Source organism: Crocodylus porosus, unplaced genomic scaffold, assembly GCF_001723895.1.
Source record: "Crocodylus porosus isolate Cpor-Errol unplaced genomic scaffold, CroPor_comp1, whole genome shotgun sequence".
In the NCBI taxonomy this organism is placed as follows: Eukaryota; Metazoa; Chordata; order Crocodylia; family Crocodylidae; genus Crocodylus; species Crocodylus porosus.
Window position 1 is genome coordinate 31,081,035 of NW_017728931.1, and position 20,696 is coordinate 31,101,730.

At 36.3% G+C, this 20,696-nt stretch overlaps 1 protein-coding gene across 9 annotated transcripts in view; it reads left to right on the forward strand.

Moving 5' to 3' along the window:
- The window catches only part of LMO3 (LIM domain only 3), a 78,372-nt gene extending 60,924 nt beyond the window's left edge, over positions 1-17,448 (forward strand). For 8 of the 9 annotated variants that reach the window (XM_019544492.1, XM_019544490.1, XM_019544486.1 and 5 more), the window contains 2 exons: positions 1,522-1,647; positions 13,192-17,448. In XM_019544492.1, coding sequence (XP_019400037.1) covers positions 1,522-1,647; positions 13,192-13,297 — 232 coding nt within the window. In that variant the 3' untranslated portion in view covers positions 13,298-17,448. Of the gene's footprint in view, positions 1-1,521; positions 1,648-2,897; positions 2,951-13,191 lie in introns of all 9 variants that reach the window. The other variant, XM_019544493.1, reaches the window with a different exon arrangement.
- Positions 17,449-20,696: the final 3,248 nt, after the last annotated feature.

Below are 20,696 nucleotides of genomic sequence, written 5' to 3' on the forward strand. Positions count from 1 at the left end.
TGGCAATTTATAGAAATGAAGTTGCAGTGGGTTTGAATAAGATAACAAGAGAAGAATGAAAAAAAGACTTGATATTCCTTGACTCAAAAAGCTCCTTCAGGTAATTGTGGTAACCAACACTTCAGACAGTAGGAAATGGTTCAGAACTTTAAAATAAACATACATGTTTTATGCAAAAAGTACATCGTAAGTGGAAGCAGAAGGGAAAAAGAATTGAAATTAAGTAGACTTGTTGGTAACTTGTGAAATTCAGTAAAATGGAGGGATGTGATTTAAAAAGTGCATTCATTTTTATGTTACCAAACTGAATTTTCTACAGAACACCTTTGAATTCATTAGTTTAGATCTGCTTTTAATTTGGTGTTTCCCTTGAGAGCCATTATATTTTTCTGCTGTCAGCCTGATGTTGAGGAAAAAAGAAAACTGGCAGATGTGGCGTTTTCATCTAGTTTGTTTCATAGCTAAAAACAGCATTAACCGCTAAGCACAGACAGAGCATTACTTTTAATAATCCCTCACAACTATTAAGTAGTTTAAACAAACTTGGTTTCAAAGATTGCTGGTATGTCTAGTGAAAGTATTTTTTCTTGTTCATTATAATCCTCCTATGTTACAAAAGCATGCATATGTGTAGTTGTTTGTAATGTGTTTGCTTGAAAAGTATCAAGAAATCTTTAACAAAGAGAATTCTTTAAAAGTTTTTTTTAATATATTAGTCTGGTAAAAATGCCATTTCAAATTGTTCTTACAGCATATTATACCTCCACTCCTGATGTGGCTATATATAGTTTACAGCCTCATTTACTTTAATGTGCTACCTGAATAACATAATCATAGCTATAACTATGGTAAAGGGTTGTAAGGTGCATGAACCGCTAATGCTTTCTGACGATTTAAATGACTTGTTCATAAAATGTTCTTTTAATAATAATGGTAAAGCTTTTAGCACTAGATGTCAAAAATGCGAAGAATATTGCCTTTTTCAAGTGTTATTTCTTTCTAGCTAAAATGTGTTTTAATAATAAATAGCATTGAGGCCAAGGTTATGTGGCTCTCGTATTTACAGTACAGTCCAAGCAGAAGGCTCTTACTACGTATTCAGACTGGCTGACCTCTGCTTACTTATGGTTATGTAACATTCCTAATGTATTTGCCATTTCCTTGTTTGCTTGAACAAGATGTTTCTTTCATCAAGAAAGGTCAACTAAATATGTACCAAAGAAGAATATTTATGTATATAACCAGCATAAAAATTACTTCACAAGGTACAATATTATTCTGCTACTGTTTTATAAAGCTTTCCAGTGTTATAGCACTTTATCAGCAAATGGCTTCAAATGGAATTGTTACATGAACACTCGTGCACTGCTGAACATCAGCCTTTCCAAAGCAAGGTTTGCTGGGAAGTTGAATGACAGTCGCACATTTTTTATAAAGCTGAAGAACATAAGTATAAGGGTGATTTTTTTTTTCTTGTCCGTTAACCATTTCCTGGACTGTCTCTCTTTTGTGTGTCTTCAGGTTATTTGGCGTTACAGGAAACTGTGCTGCCTGCAGTAAGCTCATACCTGCTTTTGAGATGGTGATGAGAGCCAAGGACAATGTTTACCATCTGGACTGTTTTGCATGTCAGCTTTGTAACCAGAGGTAAGAGGGCTCCCTGGTTTTATTCCATAGGCTATGAAATAAAATGTGTATTTATGTATATTTACAAGAGAAAGGAATCATTGTCTTCCTCTTGAAACTCAAGACTGGGAATCAAACCTGAATTATTTCCTTACCATTGCCACGGGCACCTGTGTGACCTTGGCCAAGTCACTTGAACTTTTTGTGCCTCAATCCCCTCATCAATAAATAAGAATAACGATACTTCTCCTTCTCAAGGCTGTCCATCAAGCTTAATTAATTAATATTTATAAAGTACTCCCAAGATCCTTGGCTGCATCATTTATCATTATTGCATCCATTTTATTTAAATTCCTCTGCTTTGTCAATTAAATTTACTTTAAACTACAATCTGTTTCTTTCTGTTAGTGTTCCTATCATCATTTGAATTACTGAGACACTATATGTTGTACTCCACTATTCTTTGTATACTAATTCATTCAAAGAGGCATGAGCTTTCACGGGCTAAGCCTACAACAGCTTCTCTGAACAGGTTAGTCTATAGTCTGTAAGGTGCCAGTGTGTCCTACGTTCTGCCTAACTTCAGGCTAACATGGCTGCCTACCTCTCTCTGTTGTTATATATCAGTGTTGGAATCCCAAGCCATATTTCTAAACCTTGTGAATTGAATTGCATGGCTTTAGTCCTTTTTAAAAATCTTAATCTATTTCCCTGGTGTGGAATCCTATGCTTATGCTTATGGAAGAAGTTTGTTTTGTCACTGATTTCTTCTGGGCCAGAATATCACCCTTGGAAATTAAAGATTTAATTCACATGTACTATTTGTTGCACATCTTATATTGCTTGATGTTTTAGCACTATGATTTAGAGCTTGCACTTCTTTTACATTTAGTATAAAAAACCACTGAAGGTAAAAGATTTTGGGGGCGGTAATAACAAGAATTTACCATATTCTAAAACAGTATTCAACAAAGGTAAATCTAGTCTTACATAAATCATGCCCTCGCCCTATATTGTATCATCCCATACTACTGTAATTATTAAAATAAAAAAGCAAGCATTTTTAGAGCAACATTAAATAAATAGCTGCTAAAATATAGCATACTACAATTGCACTCTAAAAAAAGCTAAATTGACCTTTTTCATCACTTTTCATGCAAAATTAAAATATCAAACAAATAATAGCCATTGCTTAAACTATATAATAACACAAAGTAATTATAGGTTAGAATGCTATTTACAAGTCCTATATCAATTTTGTCTCACCACAGAACTAAAAGGCTGTATTCAAACTAAAGGCTACTCAACCAGTTGAACCACCCAAGTAAGACACACACGCTCCTAAGTTCAGATTCTTAAACCTTTCCTGTCCCTATTGCTGTGAACGACTATTCTGGGATCATTATTAAAGTGCCTAATATATTTCTGTTGTCCGCTTCATTTATTACATGCCATAATGGGGCTGCATATCTTTAGTGTTGGTTATGCACAATTAGCACTTAGTTATTGTCTTGTCACTTCAGCCCATACAAGACAAACTTCTTTAATGGAAGAAGTCAGCTAATCTTCATCAGTCAAGCAAAGCAGACAATTTTTGTTACCCTGAATACAAAAGATGTTTTATGTTGGTAGTGGTACTAATAGGTTTGATTGGAGAATGTATCCTCCAAAAAAACTTAAAAGAATCATTGTTAGTATCCTTTTTATCACCGTAAATGTAAACTAAAATGTCTTCATAGTATGAATACCAGACTGATGATCTTGGACAACTTATCTCTCGATTAGAAATGTGTACTGCAACTGATTTTTAAATTGAGTGCTTTAGTAGTGGTCTAATACAGGTCAGCTTTGATGTTATTGTATGTCTCATCTCTAAGCTTTCAGTGTAGTCTCTCATTTGGACTTGAGGTTTTTCTTGTGCTTTGGGCAAACGGTACCCACTGACACTTTTATTAGGTGGGACACTCCAGTCCAAGCCTTAGACATAGAACACAGGAGTTACCATATCTAACAAACCATGCACCCACAAGTCTAGTCAGTTGCTGGTATCATGTCTCAAAGAATTTCATATATAGTATCACATTACGCTGTCTGGTCCAGCCTCGATCAAGGTGTCTGGAGGCTATTAATCAATTTACTAATAATGGACATTAATAAAATAACTTGTGCATAAGGTAATTTTTTTTTATTATTTTGTTAATCTGTGGCTAAGCTTTATGCCCTGAAGAGTAATGGTTTATGCTTTTCTTTTGTTATTATTACATGAACCCTAATTGGTAGCCCTTCCCTCTGTGCTCTTGATATCTTTTGTCAATAACTACTGCTGATTGGGCATTTCTTATTTGAAGAAATAGTAGTTGTAATTTTTTTGAAATTCTTTTTTTGTTATGCTCCTTTTCTCTTAGCCTGCTAAGAAAAATAGGAGTGCTAGATTGATTTCCTCTTACCATTAGTTATTCTCTACATTTCTGTCATCATAACCCTTCTCTCCTTATTATATTAAGCAACTCAGTCTTCGATTGCCATAGCTGTTAATTTTTATTGTGACTAAAATTCTGTTCCTTCCTTCTTTGTTTATCCCAGGTCTGTGAAATACTGTTTTTAAGCGAAATCACTAGGCCTGTTCTTTTCATTCAAGTATGACTGATGACTTTTACTATCATTAGTATGATATGCTTTAAGATCAGCATGTTATTTAAACAAACACACACACACACACAGAGGCGTGCATGCACGCACACATGCGCTACATGCAGAAGTTTATACCAGAAGTAACACATATCAAACAAGTGTGTCAGTTATCTATTTTATCTCTTCTTGTATCCATTGTCTGTGGGGTTGGGTTGGTTTGGATGGCTAGTTGGTTTGGTTTGATTTGATTTTAGTCCCATTAAATTATCAGCTTTTTGAGGCAGATTCTGTGTGTTCTTGCACGAGTTTCTATTTAAAGTACTGTTGTAACTTACATATTAATATATACCATTCTTGACATGTGGTAACATTTTAGTTTTCGATTGCTGCTGTGAATTGAGAAGTAGTTTCTATAGAGCTATACCCAGTTTTTTTCTTAAAGGAACAGAGTTACTTAGAACCTGAAAGGTTCAATTTGAATTGTACAAAATCATAAAAACAAGACTGAAATGGACCTCAGAAGGTTGTGAAGTCCAAAGCCCTGCTTCAGGTAGAGTCACCCCTGTCCAAAACATCCCAGAAGAACACTTTTTTAACTTACACTTAAACACTTTGATTAATGAGGATTCCACAATCTGTCTAGGTAATTGGTTCCAGTACTTAACCACACTCACAGGTGGAAAGTTCTTCCTATTACGTAACCTAAGTCTCTCCTGTTGCAATTTAAGGCCATTGCTTCTTGTCTTATTTTCTGTTGGCACAGAAAATAATTGATTGCCATCCTTTCTATAACTTTTTTTTCTATTTGAAGTCTCATCAAATCCCCCTTCAAACTTGTTTCTTTCATTTTCGTAATTATAATTGTTCCAACATCATATGTCATGTTTTCAGAGCCACTAATAATTTTTCTCGCTCTCCTCTGGGCTTTCCAATTTATTTGCGTCTTTCTTGACATGTGGTGCCCAAACTGTAAAGAGTGGCCTAAGTAAAGCCCCATCGGGGTGAACAGAAGAATCACTTTGTATGACTTACACACAAAACATCTGTTAGTGTATTCCTGCTTAATATTAGCTTTTTGCGATATTAAGTTGTTGGTTTATATTCAGCTTCTGCTACACTGTAACCCTGAGTCTAAAGTCAAACCAAACCAACCAGTCAGTCAAGCAAAATCACACAGATAATGGATAACCCCAAGGTCCTTTTGTGCAGTATTGCAACCTAGTCAGTCATTCACCAATTTGTATTTGTTCGTGTGCTTTTTCCTTGGTGTAACACATTGCACTTCTTATCAAATTTCATCCTTTTCATTTGAGATCATGTTATCAGTTTATCAGTGTTGAGTTAAAATTCTATTCAGTCTTCTGAAAGGTGGCTGCCCCACACAGCTTGATGTCATCTGCAGATTTTTACTAAATATGCACTCAGTCCCACACTCCAAATCATTAATGAAGATATTGAAGTTTGACTAATTGATTCTTTAATTCTCTGGGTCTTCATTTTCCTTTTTTTTAAAAAAAAGTGGCACTGTATTTGATGTTTTTCAGACTTAGGATCTTACCTGAACTATATGAGTTCTATAGAAAATATCCACTGGCTCTACTGATAATTTTAGCCAATTTATGAGGAACTGTAGGAGGAATCTGAGGAGGAACTCCTCAGGCTTTGCTGGTGTGAAAAAAAAATAGCTTATCTAAGAAACTTGCTCTTTTCCTACTCTAGGCCAAGTACCCGTCTCTCCATCCTTGATAGTAATTGTGTTCGTCACCTCATAATTGACCCTTTTTGTGAAGGCTAAAGTAAAAAAAAGCGTTAAACACTTCAGCATTCTCTACATCACCCATTATTAGCCTCCCCTTCCCCTTCAGTAAGGAACCTACGCTTTCCTTGGCCTTCCTCTTATTTCTAATAGACTTATTACTTTCTGTTATTTTTTTTATATCTCTGGCTAGCTGTATTTCACTTTAAGCCTTAACCTTTTGGATTTTATCCCTACATGCTCTTACTCTGTACTCAGCCTTGTTTTTTACTCAAGTTCAATATTTTTATTCTACTATTGTTTCTTCCTTTTCTTGGGATCACAAACTCTGTCTTTTAATGATCACTGTGACCTTATTTGCCTTGCACCTTCAGATTCTCAACCAGTTCTTCACTATTATTTAAGAGTCAAATTGAGAACAGCCTACCCCCTGCATTGGTTTCTCCACACTCACTACCAATAATTGTCCCTAACAACTTAAGAATTTGCTAGCCTGTCTGTGTACTGCTCTATTACCTTCCCAGCTCATATCATGGAAGATAATGTTCCCAAAAGTCTTGTGATTTCTACATTTCAGTTGATTTCTTAAAAACAGCCTTAACTACCTCTGGCTTGGTTGTCTATGGTAGACACTTACCAAAACATCCTTCTTCCTGTTTTTCCTTTTCATCTTAAGCCAGAAGCGTAAAATAAATTTAACTTCTGCTTTGTTTTAGATCTTAGAACAAGTGTATATATCTTTAGTATGCAAGGCATCACTTGCATCTGATAACATTGAATATCATCTGATAATTTGTTTAGTTTTTTTCAGTCCCTCTGAAGTTCTTCAGGCTTCTTCAGGCTTGATGGATCTAAATAATTTTGTGTCATCTGCAAATGTTGCCCCATCACTATTCAAGCTCTTTCCCAGTTCACTAATGAACATATTAAGCCACGTTACATGGATCCTTGAGGCAATTTACTATTAACTTTTGCCATCATAAGTGACATAAAGAAGAGGTACAATGTTTGCTACACATATTTCTTTGTAGCTGACTTGCTTTATTCCTATGTTCCTTCAGTTCTTTTCGCTTTATACTGGCTTAACTTTAATTTTTCATGGTTTTCTATTGTCTGCTATTTTGACCCTATAAAATAACACTTCATTTTTGTTATCAAAACAACTAGGAGAAGTGTTCCTACAACATCCTGTGTGCTGAAAAGTTTTGTGAAATCATTTAGTTTATTCACTATATCCTTATTCTCCTTAATTATTCCCTTTATTCCCTGGTAGCCCAACAAATGTGTTTTATCTAATAAAGCATTGAGCTTGGTTGCTGCCTTGGTTTCCTCATTAAGTAGAACAAACACAGTGTATATTTTATTTACAACTCTTCCCTTTTGGAAGTCTGGCTGGTTAACATAAGGGTAAAAATTATTTCACCCAACCTCCTTAGTTGGTTCACAACCTTGGGGGTAGGGATCTTAACATTGCTCCCCTCTGAAGAGTATTAAGTGGGCTCCTGTTCATCCAGCTTGCTGTCCCAGGCTTGCTTTATAGAAGGTCTGAAGAATTGCTCAGAATAAACCTTATCATTAAGCTTTACCTTGTCTTTGACTCCTTGGTCTTCAGAGGTCTCATCCAAAGCTCTTTGATGACAAGAGAACACTTTAACTTAAGTGGACTTTACTATATCAGGGTCTAACTTCCCCTTAAGGTTTAAGGTTTAGCTACCTTTCAGTTTATCTACTTCTTTTGATTGGCCTCTGTGAGGCTAGCTTTCCACAATTTGACAGATTCGTGCTTGATTTAAATAACATTTTTTTGCTTTGCCATTTTCTGTGCCACTTCTTTCATTCCTTTCTTGCCCTCTTCTCTTTTTTAGGGGTATGAGTACCTTAGGGCCTCTGAGAATATGGCCAGATGTTCAGTTGCCACATTGCATATTTCCTCTCTCCCAAAAGTTTAGTAACAAAGCATGAATTTTTAGTATCTTCCATCCCTTGAGGATTCTGTGGTCAGTGTGATTTAGTGACAATCAATGTAATTGTTCATGTGTCCTCTACCATGTCTCAGTACAGTTTTTAACATCTCAGAATAAAAGGCTTGTTCACCTCACCTCAGCAGTAGCCCCAGAACAATCAATTGCTCCAGGCTAGTTTCTACCAAACAGCATTTTTCAACATGAGAAATAGAAGCAAAAATAAAATGAACTTGTGAAGTTCCATACCACAGATTAATTCTCCCCAAACATTGACCAGCAATACAGGTGTGTGACAGGTAATATTTAAGTTGAAAACTTTGAATTCTGGTTTGAGGCATATCTGTGCTTGACATTCTGGGCTAGGCCTGCTGATCTCACTCATTCAGGTCTCGTACTCCATGAAGTTTCTGTCTCCCTTTTTCTCTCAGTTTCTCTTAAGCAGCCTGACAAAATAGACTCCATCTCACTTCATTACTTCCTCGATAATTTCTGTCCTCTTTAGTAGAGCAGTTTGAAATATACTTTACCACTCCTGTGACACATTCCCAAATGACATTAAGCCTAGCCTTACTTCCTTTTGCTCCTTTTGGAACATATCTTTTTGTTAACATGTGGCCATTAGCTTACGTGGCTCACTTTCATTCAAGTTATTCTCTCTCTATACCAGTAAACACTTTCATGTGGAATCACAGAAAGCTCAGAGGCCTACATTACACCACTACCAAGTTGCTTTTGTTTGTATTGAACATAGCTATTGTCCTCACTATAAAATTATGTCTGTTTCTAACTAAAGCATTAGATTCCTAATGCATCCTTTAAGTACCCAGGATCTCGGTGGTGATAGTATTCATTAACTATAATTATTTTTATGGAGAGTACAGTTTAAGCACCTTTTTTTTTTTTTCAAACCAAACAAACTTTTGATAGTTTTAAAAAGCATACCAAAATGAAATGCATCTTCTTGGGCTGCACTAAGTTAATATTTGCATAGGTCTTAGCATATATTGTATCATTTATCACTGAAGCCATATAACCTCAGTCACAAATTAGATACGCTAGAAAACAGCCTTTGACAGGATCCGGTAACAAGATCTATGTCTTGTTTCCTACTTCTCACCATATCAAAGCCACTAGATTACTACTATAGGAGGAGCTTTCCACACAGCCATCTTTGTTTCAAGCAGTATTTCTCCCTTTCTCTTCAGATAACCTCAGCACTGTATTATGCAGCCTTTAATGGCTGCTACAGGAAAGATGGCAGGGAACTATAAAATCACTCAGTGCTAAATGTAATGACCATTTCTTGGAACACAGGTTTATAGTTTGTGTGATACCCCAGCACGCCTCTTTTCAACCAAAGTGGATAGCAGAGGTCATTTCATAATATAAATAGCCTTCCTTTTGCCATTTTAAAATATGACAAGAGTTCTGAGATAGAGGTTAATTAGAATGGTCATCCCACTAAAGTTATAGGCAAGTCCGAAATATTATCATCAATTTATGGCCAGTAAGTCTGATCTGGCATGTTAAACCTGCCCACTGTATAATTTTCCTGTTCCACTTTGCATTTTTATTAAATGAATTGCACAAGGATTCAAAAAAGAAAACACTGTATAGCACCAGCCAAATGGTAGCAGCCTTGCCTCATTTTACACTTCCAACCTACTTGTCCTTTAATATGGAAACCCTTCTACTTCCATGCTTGACTGAGATATTGTGTCCCAGATTCTACTGTTTCTGGGTCACATTTCAGGGATGTAGGAGAGAATAACTAATTATCCCCTCAGCAATAAATTAGTCTGCAAAACTGGTCTAGAAAATTTCACAAGAATTTTGGCACTTGACTCCTGGCCTAAACTAGAAGATTATAGATCTATTTTTTAGGGTCAAAAGTTTAGAATTGTAGGAGGAGCTTAATTTTTCATATAATCAACTGATTCTTTTTCTTTGGCTCTGCTAAAATATTGGAACAAAGCATCACTGAGTGTAAATGCAGCTTTCATAGAGTATTTACCTCTCTGTCATTAAAACCAAATTAACTGATTTAACTCTGAGAAGCAAAGCCTCCACTTCCACACCCCCTTGCAAACAGGTTCATAACCAAATTTGTACAAATTTGCAACTCAGCACAGAATTGAATTCAGTATCTCAAATATCAAAAGTTTCTCCAAAAGGATAAATAGTAAACTAGTCATGATTTTGCATGGGACACAGTGTGTCACTGGGTCCAACTCATTAATATGGCTAAAGGGGAATGTAATGGAGCACGTCGGTATTTAGAGTGGGGGGTGGGCAACCTTTTTGGCAGGCATGTTACAAATTAGTCCTACACATTCCCCAAATGCCACCGTGATCACCTTTACCCTCCTGATCTGCTCCTGCTTTATGCACCCTGCCCTGCCTGCCACTGTGCTGCCTGTCCCTACCCTACTCTGCCTCATGCCACCCACAGAGGCTGGCCATGCTACTTGTGGCACGCATGCCGCAGGTTGGCCATCTCTGGTCTAGAGCGTTCAGGAAGCATGTGCTAACTTCCTCCTAGAACACAACTGTGCACTCATTTCAAGTTATGCTTCCCGTGCCTTTGGGACTGAAAGACAAAATAGAATAGCAAGAGGATTTTGTCAGCTTGGAAGGAAACAGCAAAAGCTACAAGGAAAAGGAATGTGCAAACGATGCAATTTAAGTAAGCTGTGCTTAGCAATGGGTTTTCTCTCTATTAAATATTTTAACTGAATTATTATTGTAACCTCCGTATTACATTGGACCACAAAGAAATAGACCTGGACGGTTTTGTGGTAGTGCATTCTGCTAGCCAAGCAAATGTGGCCATATTTCCTTTTAGTGGCTGACCCACGGAGAATGACTGCTTGCTGCTTACACTCTTCAAGTGGTAAGCACTTGTGTACTGAAGTTCTGTCTCCTATGTCCATCAACAGCTGTTTGGACAGCGAGGGACTTAAGTAGGATATTTTGTTTATAACCTTATTTGTTTTATCAACAGCATAAATACTTATCTCTTGGCAAATGTAGATTAATTTCCTCCCCCCCATTAAAACATTATTTTCTTTAGAAACCCACTTGTATGCCAATATCAGACATCCCCTATGTGACAGCAGCTCCTCCTGTTATATCTTGTTCTAAGGCAAAAAGTTCACTGCGGAGTGTAATTAAGTTTTAGAAGGGTGTGGGGAGAGCGGGAATGCTTTGGCAAATGGAGTAACCTGACAAGAGACTACAGTCATTCATTTCAACAACTCTCCTTTTCAACTGATCTACTCAAAACATTCTGCTGCCACTTGAATTAAGTATAGCAGAGTTGCAAGAAGAACTGTAAATCATATAAAATAGTTTTGACCATAAGTAACTTGAAGATTTGAGGACCATTCCATAATCTGTATTTTCAATCATCATCATCAGCAGGCAGTAATCCCAAAGAAAAAAAATCAACAAATAAACCAGTTTTCCTTTAAGAGCAAAGCTAATTCTTTTCAATCCACTTTTTTATTACGCTATTTTCCCTCTATCTATTTAGCTAGCATAAGGATAAATTTCCAAAGCTACCCGGTTGGAAAATAAATGGGTTCACTGTTTGTCTAGTATTCCAATCTTTACAAATGTAAATCAGTCCAACTGCTACTCATTTAAAACTCCAACTTCACAAAACATTAAAGGGCTGCTTTCAATACACAATTTAATCTGTGACAATTCACTAAAATTTCTGCTTGACCATCATTAGAAATTGACTATCTGATAAAGAGAGACCACTATCAAGGGTCATGTGGGTCAACTTGTGTAATTATATGTAGTTTTACTGGGTCAGCTACAGCAGACACCACTATTTGAAGGTTAAATTGTTACAATTAAATACATATACAGCTATTCCCATAGCTACGCTATAGTTAAATCTACCATAAACAACACAAGCATTTATATCTGACCCTAACTGTGTTCAAGATGTCACTGTTTGGAAATTATACAAAAAAGAACATTATGATCGGTTAAACACTGAACAATAATTCATATCACAAGATGCATAATTAGGTGGTGGAAACTGATTTCCTTTATCCACATCAGTGCTAACAGGTTCGTTTGGGTTACTTTCTTTATTTAATTGCAACAGCGTGAGCAGTGGCTCCCAACACATTTTATTCCTGGAGAGTTTGCCATAAACAAAAGGGTTGTGACCTGGATGCCCAATCAGTCATTAGTGGAACTTTTTTCTGTACACTGGGCCCCTCGGAGTTGTTGCCTGGGGCCTTTAAAAAACACTTCACTTTGTATATAAAATGTGGTCTATTAACAATCTGATAAGCACACAAACACGGATTGCTTAGTTTGAAGATGTTGTTTTAATTAAGTCTGAAGCTTGACAGCCCACCAGTGTCACCATGCTTTTTCCATCCATTTCAGAAAATCAAATCAAATAATAGTGTCGTGTTATTAGCAGTAAAATAGTTCTGAGACACTTATTAGAAAACTAGGATATGCGTCCTGATATATTACAAAATGGGAAGAAAGTCTTTTTTTAGTAACTAAATTTATGGTTGATTCCTCCAGCAAAATCTGTATTGTGTGTGTGCATGTATATAAATACACACGTGTGTGTGTGTGTGTGTGTGCCCCCCTGTGTGTGTGTGTGTGCGCCCCCCCCATCCAAACACAGACATAGATGGACTGACAGAACAGTCGACTGCTATACAGTGTTTGGTCTTTATAACGTGTATTATTTTATGAGACATTAAAGATATTATTTGTATAATATTTATAAAAAATGTTAAAGAATTAAGCATTCGGAAGCCTATGATCACTTTTTGCCCCTCTCTGATTTGTGTGGCAGAACTACAGTTGCTTTTCATTCAACTCACTGGACTTGGATATTATTCTGTTTTATCTATGCAGCTGCTATCCAAGACTCCTCCCATGGTCTTCAGTGGATTTTGGATGAAGTCCTTGGCTAGGGGAGTAAAATCACTTGTGTGAACTGAATTTTGTATAAGGTGTGCAATACATTCTGATAACAGCAATTTCATAGTGGGGCTTTTCCGTATGTTTTTTTTCCCAAAACACTACAACACAGACAACAGATGCAAGCTGCATTGTTCCTACAACGCAATTGTGCCTGCTTGTGGTACAGCCTTTGGCTTTAATATCACAACAGTTTATTCTAAATGCAACCTTTTCCTCTCTCTCTCTCTCTTTTTTTTTTTTCAGATTTTGCGTTGGAGACAAATTTTTCCTAAAGAACAACATGATTCTGTGCCAGACAGACTATGAGGAAGGCTTAATGAAAGAAGGTTATGCACCCCAGGTTCGCTGATCTGATGCCACATCATTAAGAATATAAAGCACTATGTTCTTTTATCTTTTTTGCCCAACATGTATATAAGAAATGACACAGGAACCTACTGAATAGCGTAGATATAGAGAAACAGGATGGTTGCGTGGAATAAAAGGCGGACTGCGTATGTATGTAGTGAAAATTGCTCCAGTTCAGAGTTGAATGTTTATTAAAAAGGTACTGTATATACTGCTGGATTTTTTGCTTGCTATTGTTTTTTTTTTTCTTTTTGTGTCACTTGGCATGAGATGTTTATTTTGGACTATTGTATATAATGTATTGTAATATTTGAAGCACAAATGTAATACAGTTTTATTGTGTTACCATTTGTGTTCTTGTTTGCTTCTTTGTATTGTTGCATTTAGTACAATCAGTGTCTAAACTTACTGTATATTTATGCTTTCTGTATTTACCAGCTATTTTAAATGAGCTGTATCTTTCTAGTAAAAAAAGAAAAAAAATTAAAGAGCAAATCCCAACATTATGCTACACTTAGAGCTTAAAAATACTATTTGCATTAAAACTATTTAAAAAAATAATAATTCTAGCAGGAACCACTGCTAATGATGCTATGGTTAAGGGTCTATCAGCACTTCTGTATAAGCCTCTATTTTTCAGGGGTTAAGCCTCAGCTGTTTAATTGCATAAGTTTCCTCAAAGAGCACTTTTATTTTCCTACAAAAATGTTGAGAAATAAGTTTGGCTGTTTATGGACATGTTTTAAAATGTGCAAAAACTAATGCTTTTTGGGTGCTGCTTTTAGCTCCTTTGGCATTCAAAATTAGTTCAATTTTTAATTAAGCTGGAAATTAGGCCGTAATGGAACCCAGTGCCTTTGGGTATCTTGTAATATATGTTTATAAATATATTTTCTGAGGTTGTTTTAATTTGGAAAAAAGTGACACCTGCTCTTGTGCAGAGATCTTTTTTTAAAATCACAATTCTTAGAATTTGGGATTGCTTTAGTTTTTTTTTTAGCCTCAAGACTTAACCCTAAACTTCCATGGAGAGTTGGCTGTGTCTTAAATAGTTCTTTGGAAAACAGTGAGTTTAGAAAGCACTAAGAGCAGCTTCACTTATAGGGTCTTCTTACATTAGAGAAAGCTGATATTTTGAAGGTGACTTGTCACCGGCAACCAATCCTAACAGGTACTGTACTGAAAAAAAAACTGAATGCATTTGTTGCTGGGACAAAACATTTGACTATCCTTATAGAAAGCAGGAGATGCCACATTTTTACCAGGTGCCGCTTATGCTGTTCATCACAGCCTCAAATGGGTTTGTCTGGTCAGTAATGGCAAATGAATCATCTTCACATGCTTGCTGACAGTGGGAGGGAAAACCATTGTCAGTAACAGGACAATCTGGACCTACACTTTAAAGCCATAAGATTGTTTCATCAGTGGTCCATAGGTGATCATAGTCCAGACGGAGTTTAATTATATTACGTCTACTCGGAGGATGGGATTTAACAAATTGGCTAAATATATTCTTTTCTTTCTGGCACTATAGCTCACTGGAAAAATAGCCAGTATTTATGAAGTACTGTCTCATATGCTGCCTTTTACACTTAAGAATGTCATACACACAAAGCAAAGGGCACGTTAATACAGTTTACTTGTGCACAGTGTAAATTATGTCCTTTGCTCTTCCCACTCCCTCTCGGTTCTGCAGCTTCCACAGTGTTCTTCCTGGGAATGGGGAAGGAAGTTTTATAGCACAGTAGGTAATTCCTCTATTTGCAGCTCTGAGTAGACTGCACAGTGGATGAATTTAGAGATGGATTTTTAACTCTGACATCTGATGTTTCAAACCTGGCAATCTGAGAGAGAGTGTGCATTATTATAATGTGGCTTTTGTTTGGACACAAACTGAGTTTACAAGTAAGATTGCTCCCTAAATTTTCAGTGATCTATAGCCTGAAGAACACTAATGGTCATTGTTCTTTCTAATTCAATAGGGAGCAAAGGAGAAAATTCCAGTGCAGGTCTACATCATAACTGAGAATTTTTTTCTTGTGGACCACCTAACCTCCCATTTGTGATCACACAATCATTTCCCCACTCCCATTTGGCCACACAACCCCCACCCCCGCAGTCACTATAGCACTTGTTTACACAGAAAGTAATATTAGGCAATCATTTGTATTTATGTATTCTTTCCAGTGCAATAAGTATTTTGTCCTGTTAGGAAAAATAATTAATCATTCTGTCTTTAGCTCTTCATTTCATCACCACCCCCCCTCCAAACTGCACTGTATCTTTCGGTGAGAAACTAGATGAGCTATTTGCCAGTTCTCCACAGACCATTGCTTGGGGACCTCTAATCTAGGAGTCAGAGCAGGGTTGGGATTTAAAAAAAACCATGGGTTCTCCTTTGAGCAATTGTCCAGATGCACATTATCACTGAGGAGGAAATTATGTGTGCTTATGCCACAGTCCTTTCATTAGCTAAGAGGAGGCCTTGGACACGAGCACACACAAAGTTCCCTCACAATTCAAATTGTATCTGGACAGTATGTCTCGAAGAACACTTTTCTTCTTGTCCTTGACTTGCTGTGACCCAAGTCAAGTCACTTAACTTCTTGGTGCCTCATGTGCCCCATCTGTCAAATGGGGATAATACTTACACTGCTTTTGTAAAGCGTATTGGGCTCTTCAGGTGACAAGAGCTATATAAGCAAAATATTACTAGTAGCATTAGCTTAATCTGGGAAAAGGAGAGCATTTTCAAAATGTCTGGTAGACGGTTGCTTTCATAAACTCAAGTCAGCCATAGAAGTGAGGGAGAAACAAACTGAGAACAGTTAATAAGCCAGTGAAGACTTTTGCAGTAGAATTGAAAGCAACCAACTTCTTTTAGTATTAGAAATTTAATAGCAGTCTCCTGATACCACTATTCAGCTGTGTATGAAGAATAAATGAAGAGTATGGCTTGAGGAGCATAAGTGAAGGAAAAGTGGCTCGCATATATGTATATGTGTGTGAGCTCTGGGATATTTATGTATCTCACACACCTTTATAAAAGTATTGCATATAGGATACAGAAATAATTAGGCTGAACTGGGGAGTAGGCTCAAGGAAAAAAACCTGGAATACATAGAAGTGTGCAGTATTCCATTTTGCATAGTTAAAATAAATTGGAAATTAAAATATGTAACAAACATTTAATAATCCTAAACTATGAAAGGCAATGTTCTGAGCCTTCCTTGGGAGCTTTATTGATCTATTTGATTGAAGCCTGAACCTACCTCTTCATTTTCTTTATAATTGTTTCCCCTCGTTTGTTGTTTCCATTGCTGCTTGTGACAGTGTTCTGTCTGCTTATGAGGAAATGTTCTACTAATGACCATTGTTCAACTTGGTCTACTCTGTCAGCCAAAACCACTTTCACCAGCATCATCTTTTTTTACTATATCCTCTCCCTATGAATCCTAAATCAAAGTAAACTGACATCTTAAGCAAAAACTAAAACACAGTTCTTACATTGCTGTTTTCTAGCCCACCTGGTGACGTGCAAACAATCAAATCATGACTTTTCAATTTTAGAAAGACCCTCTACCAACTGCTAGCCAAACATACAGTGTCTCTTATCTTCTGTTACTGGAGCTGAATCAAAACTGCCTGGGCTCTGGAGAAGCAGTGACTGAGGCTGAAAGTTGACTTTTATAATTATACTTTCATGTTGCTTAATACATTTTCTGGTTTATTTCACGCACATTTTTCCTCCCTAAATGCTTAAAAACTTATCCTCAGAAAAACACACACCCACCCCGTCAGTGTACTTAATTGCTGTAAGGAAAATAGAAGTAAAAGTAAGTGGTCAGCGAGAAGGAAGATTGTGAAAAACAGTGGGGACTGGTAAGGTTTAGCTTGTACAGACAAAGTATTTTAAAGGCTTTTTCAGCATAATATGCAGCAGCTTCTTATAATTTTCTCAGCAGTAGGTAGTTTACAGTCATCTGTACTGAGAACAAATCTTGTCAAAAAATGAAGGTCTGTAGTGATTGCTGGGTATAATTTTATACATTTAACTGATTCTTCTGAAAGCTTCAACTGTGCTGCTGTTGTCAGACTAAATTATCAATTTAGCCATTTTGTTGTTTAATGAATAAAAAAATCCTTCCAAATCCTATAAGCTGGCATTGGAGATGTTGTGGTTTCAATAAAGCATAAGATTTAACAACTCAAACTCCAGAAAGCAAAGTGTGTACTGTATATACAAGCAGTGTTTTTATTCTTTTTAAATACCACTTTAGATAAAAAGCGAATTACATATTCACTTAAATACATTTGTCTCCCTTCACCCCAATGATACAGACCAAACCTGTTTATTGTTCACTTCAGTACACTGCAAAAGAAACCAAAACACAATATACGTGGGGTAATAAGCCATTAGCACAAACATGCTCCTAGCAAAAACCTTTTGTGTAGGCACCTTTTCTAGAAGCTGCCAATTGTGGGTGATAGAAGTATTATAAAGGAAGTGATTTTAATACTGTTTAAGGCATTAAAGCCAAGGCATATCTGTTTAAAGCTTTAAAGTAAGGGTTGCATGTATCTAATACCTTTTAAAATGCCCTTCTGCTGATTTATATTCATCCTGAACCTGCTAATAATGAGTATACATAAGCAAATACCATCTTCCCCCTATTCAGCATGTCATTGGTATGAAAGCCCCAGAAAATATCTCACATAATCAATGTGTTCGGAGAGTTATCTAGCACAAATTACTCATTAACTCAATAGCACATAATAAAAAAGAACATCAATTAATTAATGAGTCACCCTCAGATCACTTTGATTACAACACAGCTCTGTTGAAACAGCAGTTATAAATGGAGCTGCCTCTCTTTATTCATTGTTTGCAATTGGCCCATTATTTTGCTGAGACCAGTGTCATATTTAACACATGCCTGCAGGTAATTGTGTGATTAGTTTCATAAATGAAGATGCGAAGGGAGCATGCGGAGAATCTAGTTTTATAGTTGAGTCTGGCGGTGCAGGAAACCACAATCCATACAGTAAAGTAACCTGGTTGCAGCCCTCTGTTGCATGTAGGGGATTAAGCTGCTTCTGTGCCACAGTGCTTTTTGTTTGTTTGTTTTAATATTATAATACAAAAACCACTCAGTACTGTTTGCTGTAAGGCTTCTATCTAAGCTCTCAAAGTCCACTGTAACTATTATCAAAGCAAACTTCCCAACAGGCTTTGAGTTAAGTATTATTTGGTGGGTAACTATACTAAGGCAAACTGGTTAAGTGGTTTTTCCCCAAATCACATCGGAAATCAGTGCCACCCAAACAAACATAAGCACCTTAATGTATTGATCAGGATTCGTTATTGACCTAGCCTCTAGGGCAAGCCAAGTGGACATACCCCTCCTCCCCCCCAAATACCTGCTCGGTAATGCATTGGTGAGAGTTGGGGTTCTGGCAGGGACAAACATCACTGTAGGGCTGATTCTAAAATATACTAAAGATGGATTGCCTGAGATGTACAAAAGTAGCTCCTTTTCGGTCCTGAAGCTGCTCACTATTTCAGTTAAAAACCCACTCTGCATGGTAAATAAAGGGTTTTCAAACCTTCACGTCACCTGAAGTTTTTTAGAGGAAAGCCTAATAAAAGAACACAAAGTCACCATCTAAAGTTCCTAAACTGTCTTGGTTAAATGCCATTCCAATAAGCTTATAGTGTAATTATAACAGTTCCCTTAGGTAAGTAAGAAACATCTGTTAGTAACACATAGCAGGTGTTAGCAATTACACATACTGAAATTTTTTTAAAAAGTGTTTTTAATTAAAAAGAATTCTGTTTTCTGAAAAGGAAAGCCTGGCAAGTCCAAACATGCTTTTGTTTGTGTAGCTCCAGATCATGTAATATGCAAAATGATAAAGGCAAAATCAACTTAAATTAGCAAGGGTTTGCATGTTTGACTCCAGATTACTGCAATCAAAACTGAATTGAGATTCAGTGCATTTTTAAACCACATACATTTTAGGGTGATTTCATAAAATTTGAACAATTCTTGAGATCACTGAACATCTCTAAGTATAAGTTAAACATGGTTGTGTTAAGTAATGTACATAGTGGGCACTGTATGAAGAGGAACAAAAAAGCACATAAGGCTATCTAATATATTGTTCATGTGCCCACTACTGGGAAGCAGTATCTACATTATGTTAGAGAAAATTCAAAATACTATGAAGAAAAAATCCAAGAGAAGATTATATTTAATGATGTGCTTTACTATTGCCATTGAAAAATAAAAGGAAAGTGTTACACTGGAAAGCATTTAGGTGTGTGCTTAATACAAATTAAAAATAATCAGGTAAGCAATTCATTTCCCCCTCATAGATACCAAGATCAGGGGCATTTTTTTGTTTCAAATCCCAGTGTAGACTTTCATAGTCCTTTGAAATAAAATATGTAAAACAACTGGGTTTGGGGAAGAGCAGTGGTATGCACGAGCATTAACACAATCTATGGATCTGTCTTTGTATCCAGCTGGGGCTGAGGTTGTGCTTATTTGTCATACAAGACCCAGCGGTGCTTTTCACGAAAGTATTGTTAAATTCCCACTCAGGAAAGTCTTCTCTATACCAGCAGTCCTACGACAATGTAAATTAGATTTCCTTCCTTGCTTTCTATCCCACGGTGTCAGAAGATATTGCAACACACACAAACATGTATTCAACAAATGATATGAAAAATAGTATCAATATACTGTTATATTAATGAAAAATGCACACATTCTTTTGTCACACAATTGATCACGCTCCCAGAAAGCAAGAACAGATTTCTTTAGCTGTTCCTTTCTTTTCTTATAGCATATATAAAGTATTAGATTTATCCACTGTGTAATATTTCTTAGCATCTTTATTGCTTATTTATAATATATGCCATTGTTCAAGACTTTCTCTGCATTTAAATCATTAATATTAATAATATCCAGCCAATACATTTGCAGCATTTTAACCCACATGTAATAACTGCGAGCATATAAACTTTTTTCCTGTTCTGAAAAGGAGATGACATATTACGTTAACAGGAACTTTTGTATTTAAAATGAAATTAATATTATATATTACATCCATTTATAGACCATCCATTACTGTAAAACTGTAACCAGGGCTAAAAACAGTGTCATGCAATTCAACTGACATATGAGCGATGTAAAACTGTAATGCAGCAATAGGTGTGACCAGTATTTTGAATATCCTCAGTAAAATAACACTACTTAGTATACAGTTTATAAAGTGTCTCTTGGACTGTACTACGCAAAATCCTGCTTTAAAAAGTGAAGCTAGAAGGTGGATTGTTGACAGCAGAAAGTAGCCATACTATGCCATACTTTCTCAAGCAGGGCAAATATAGA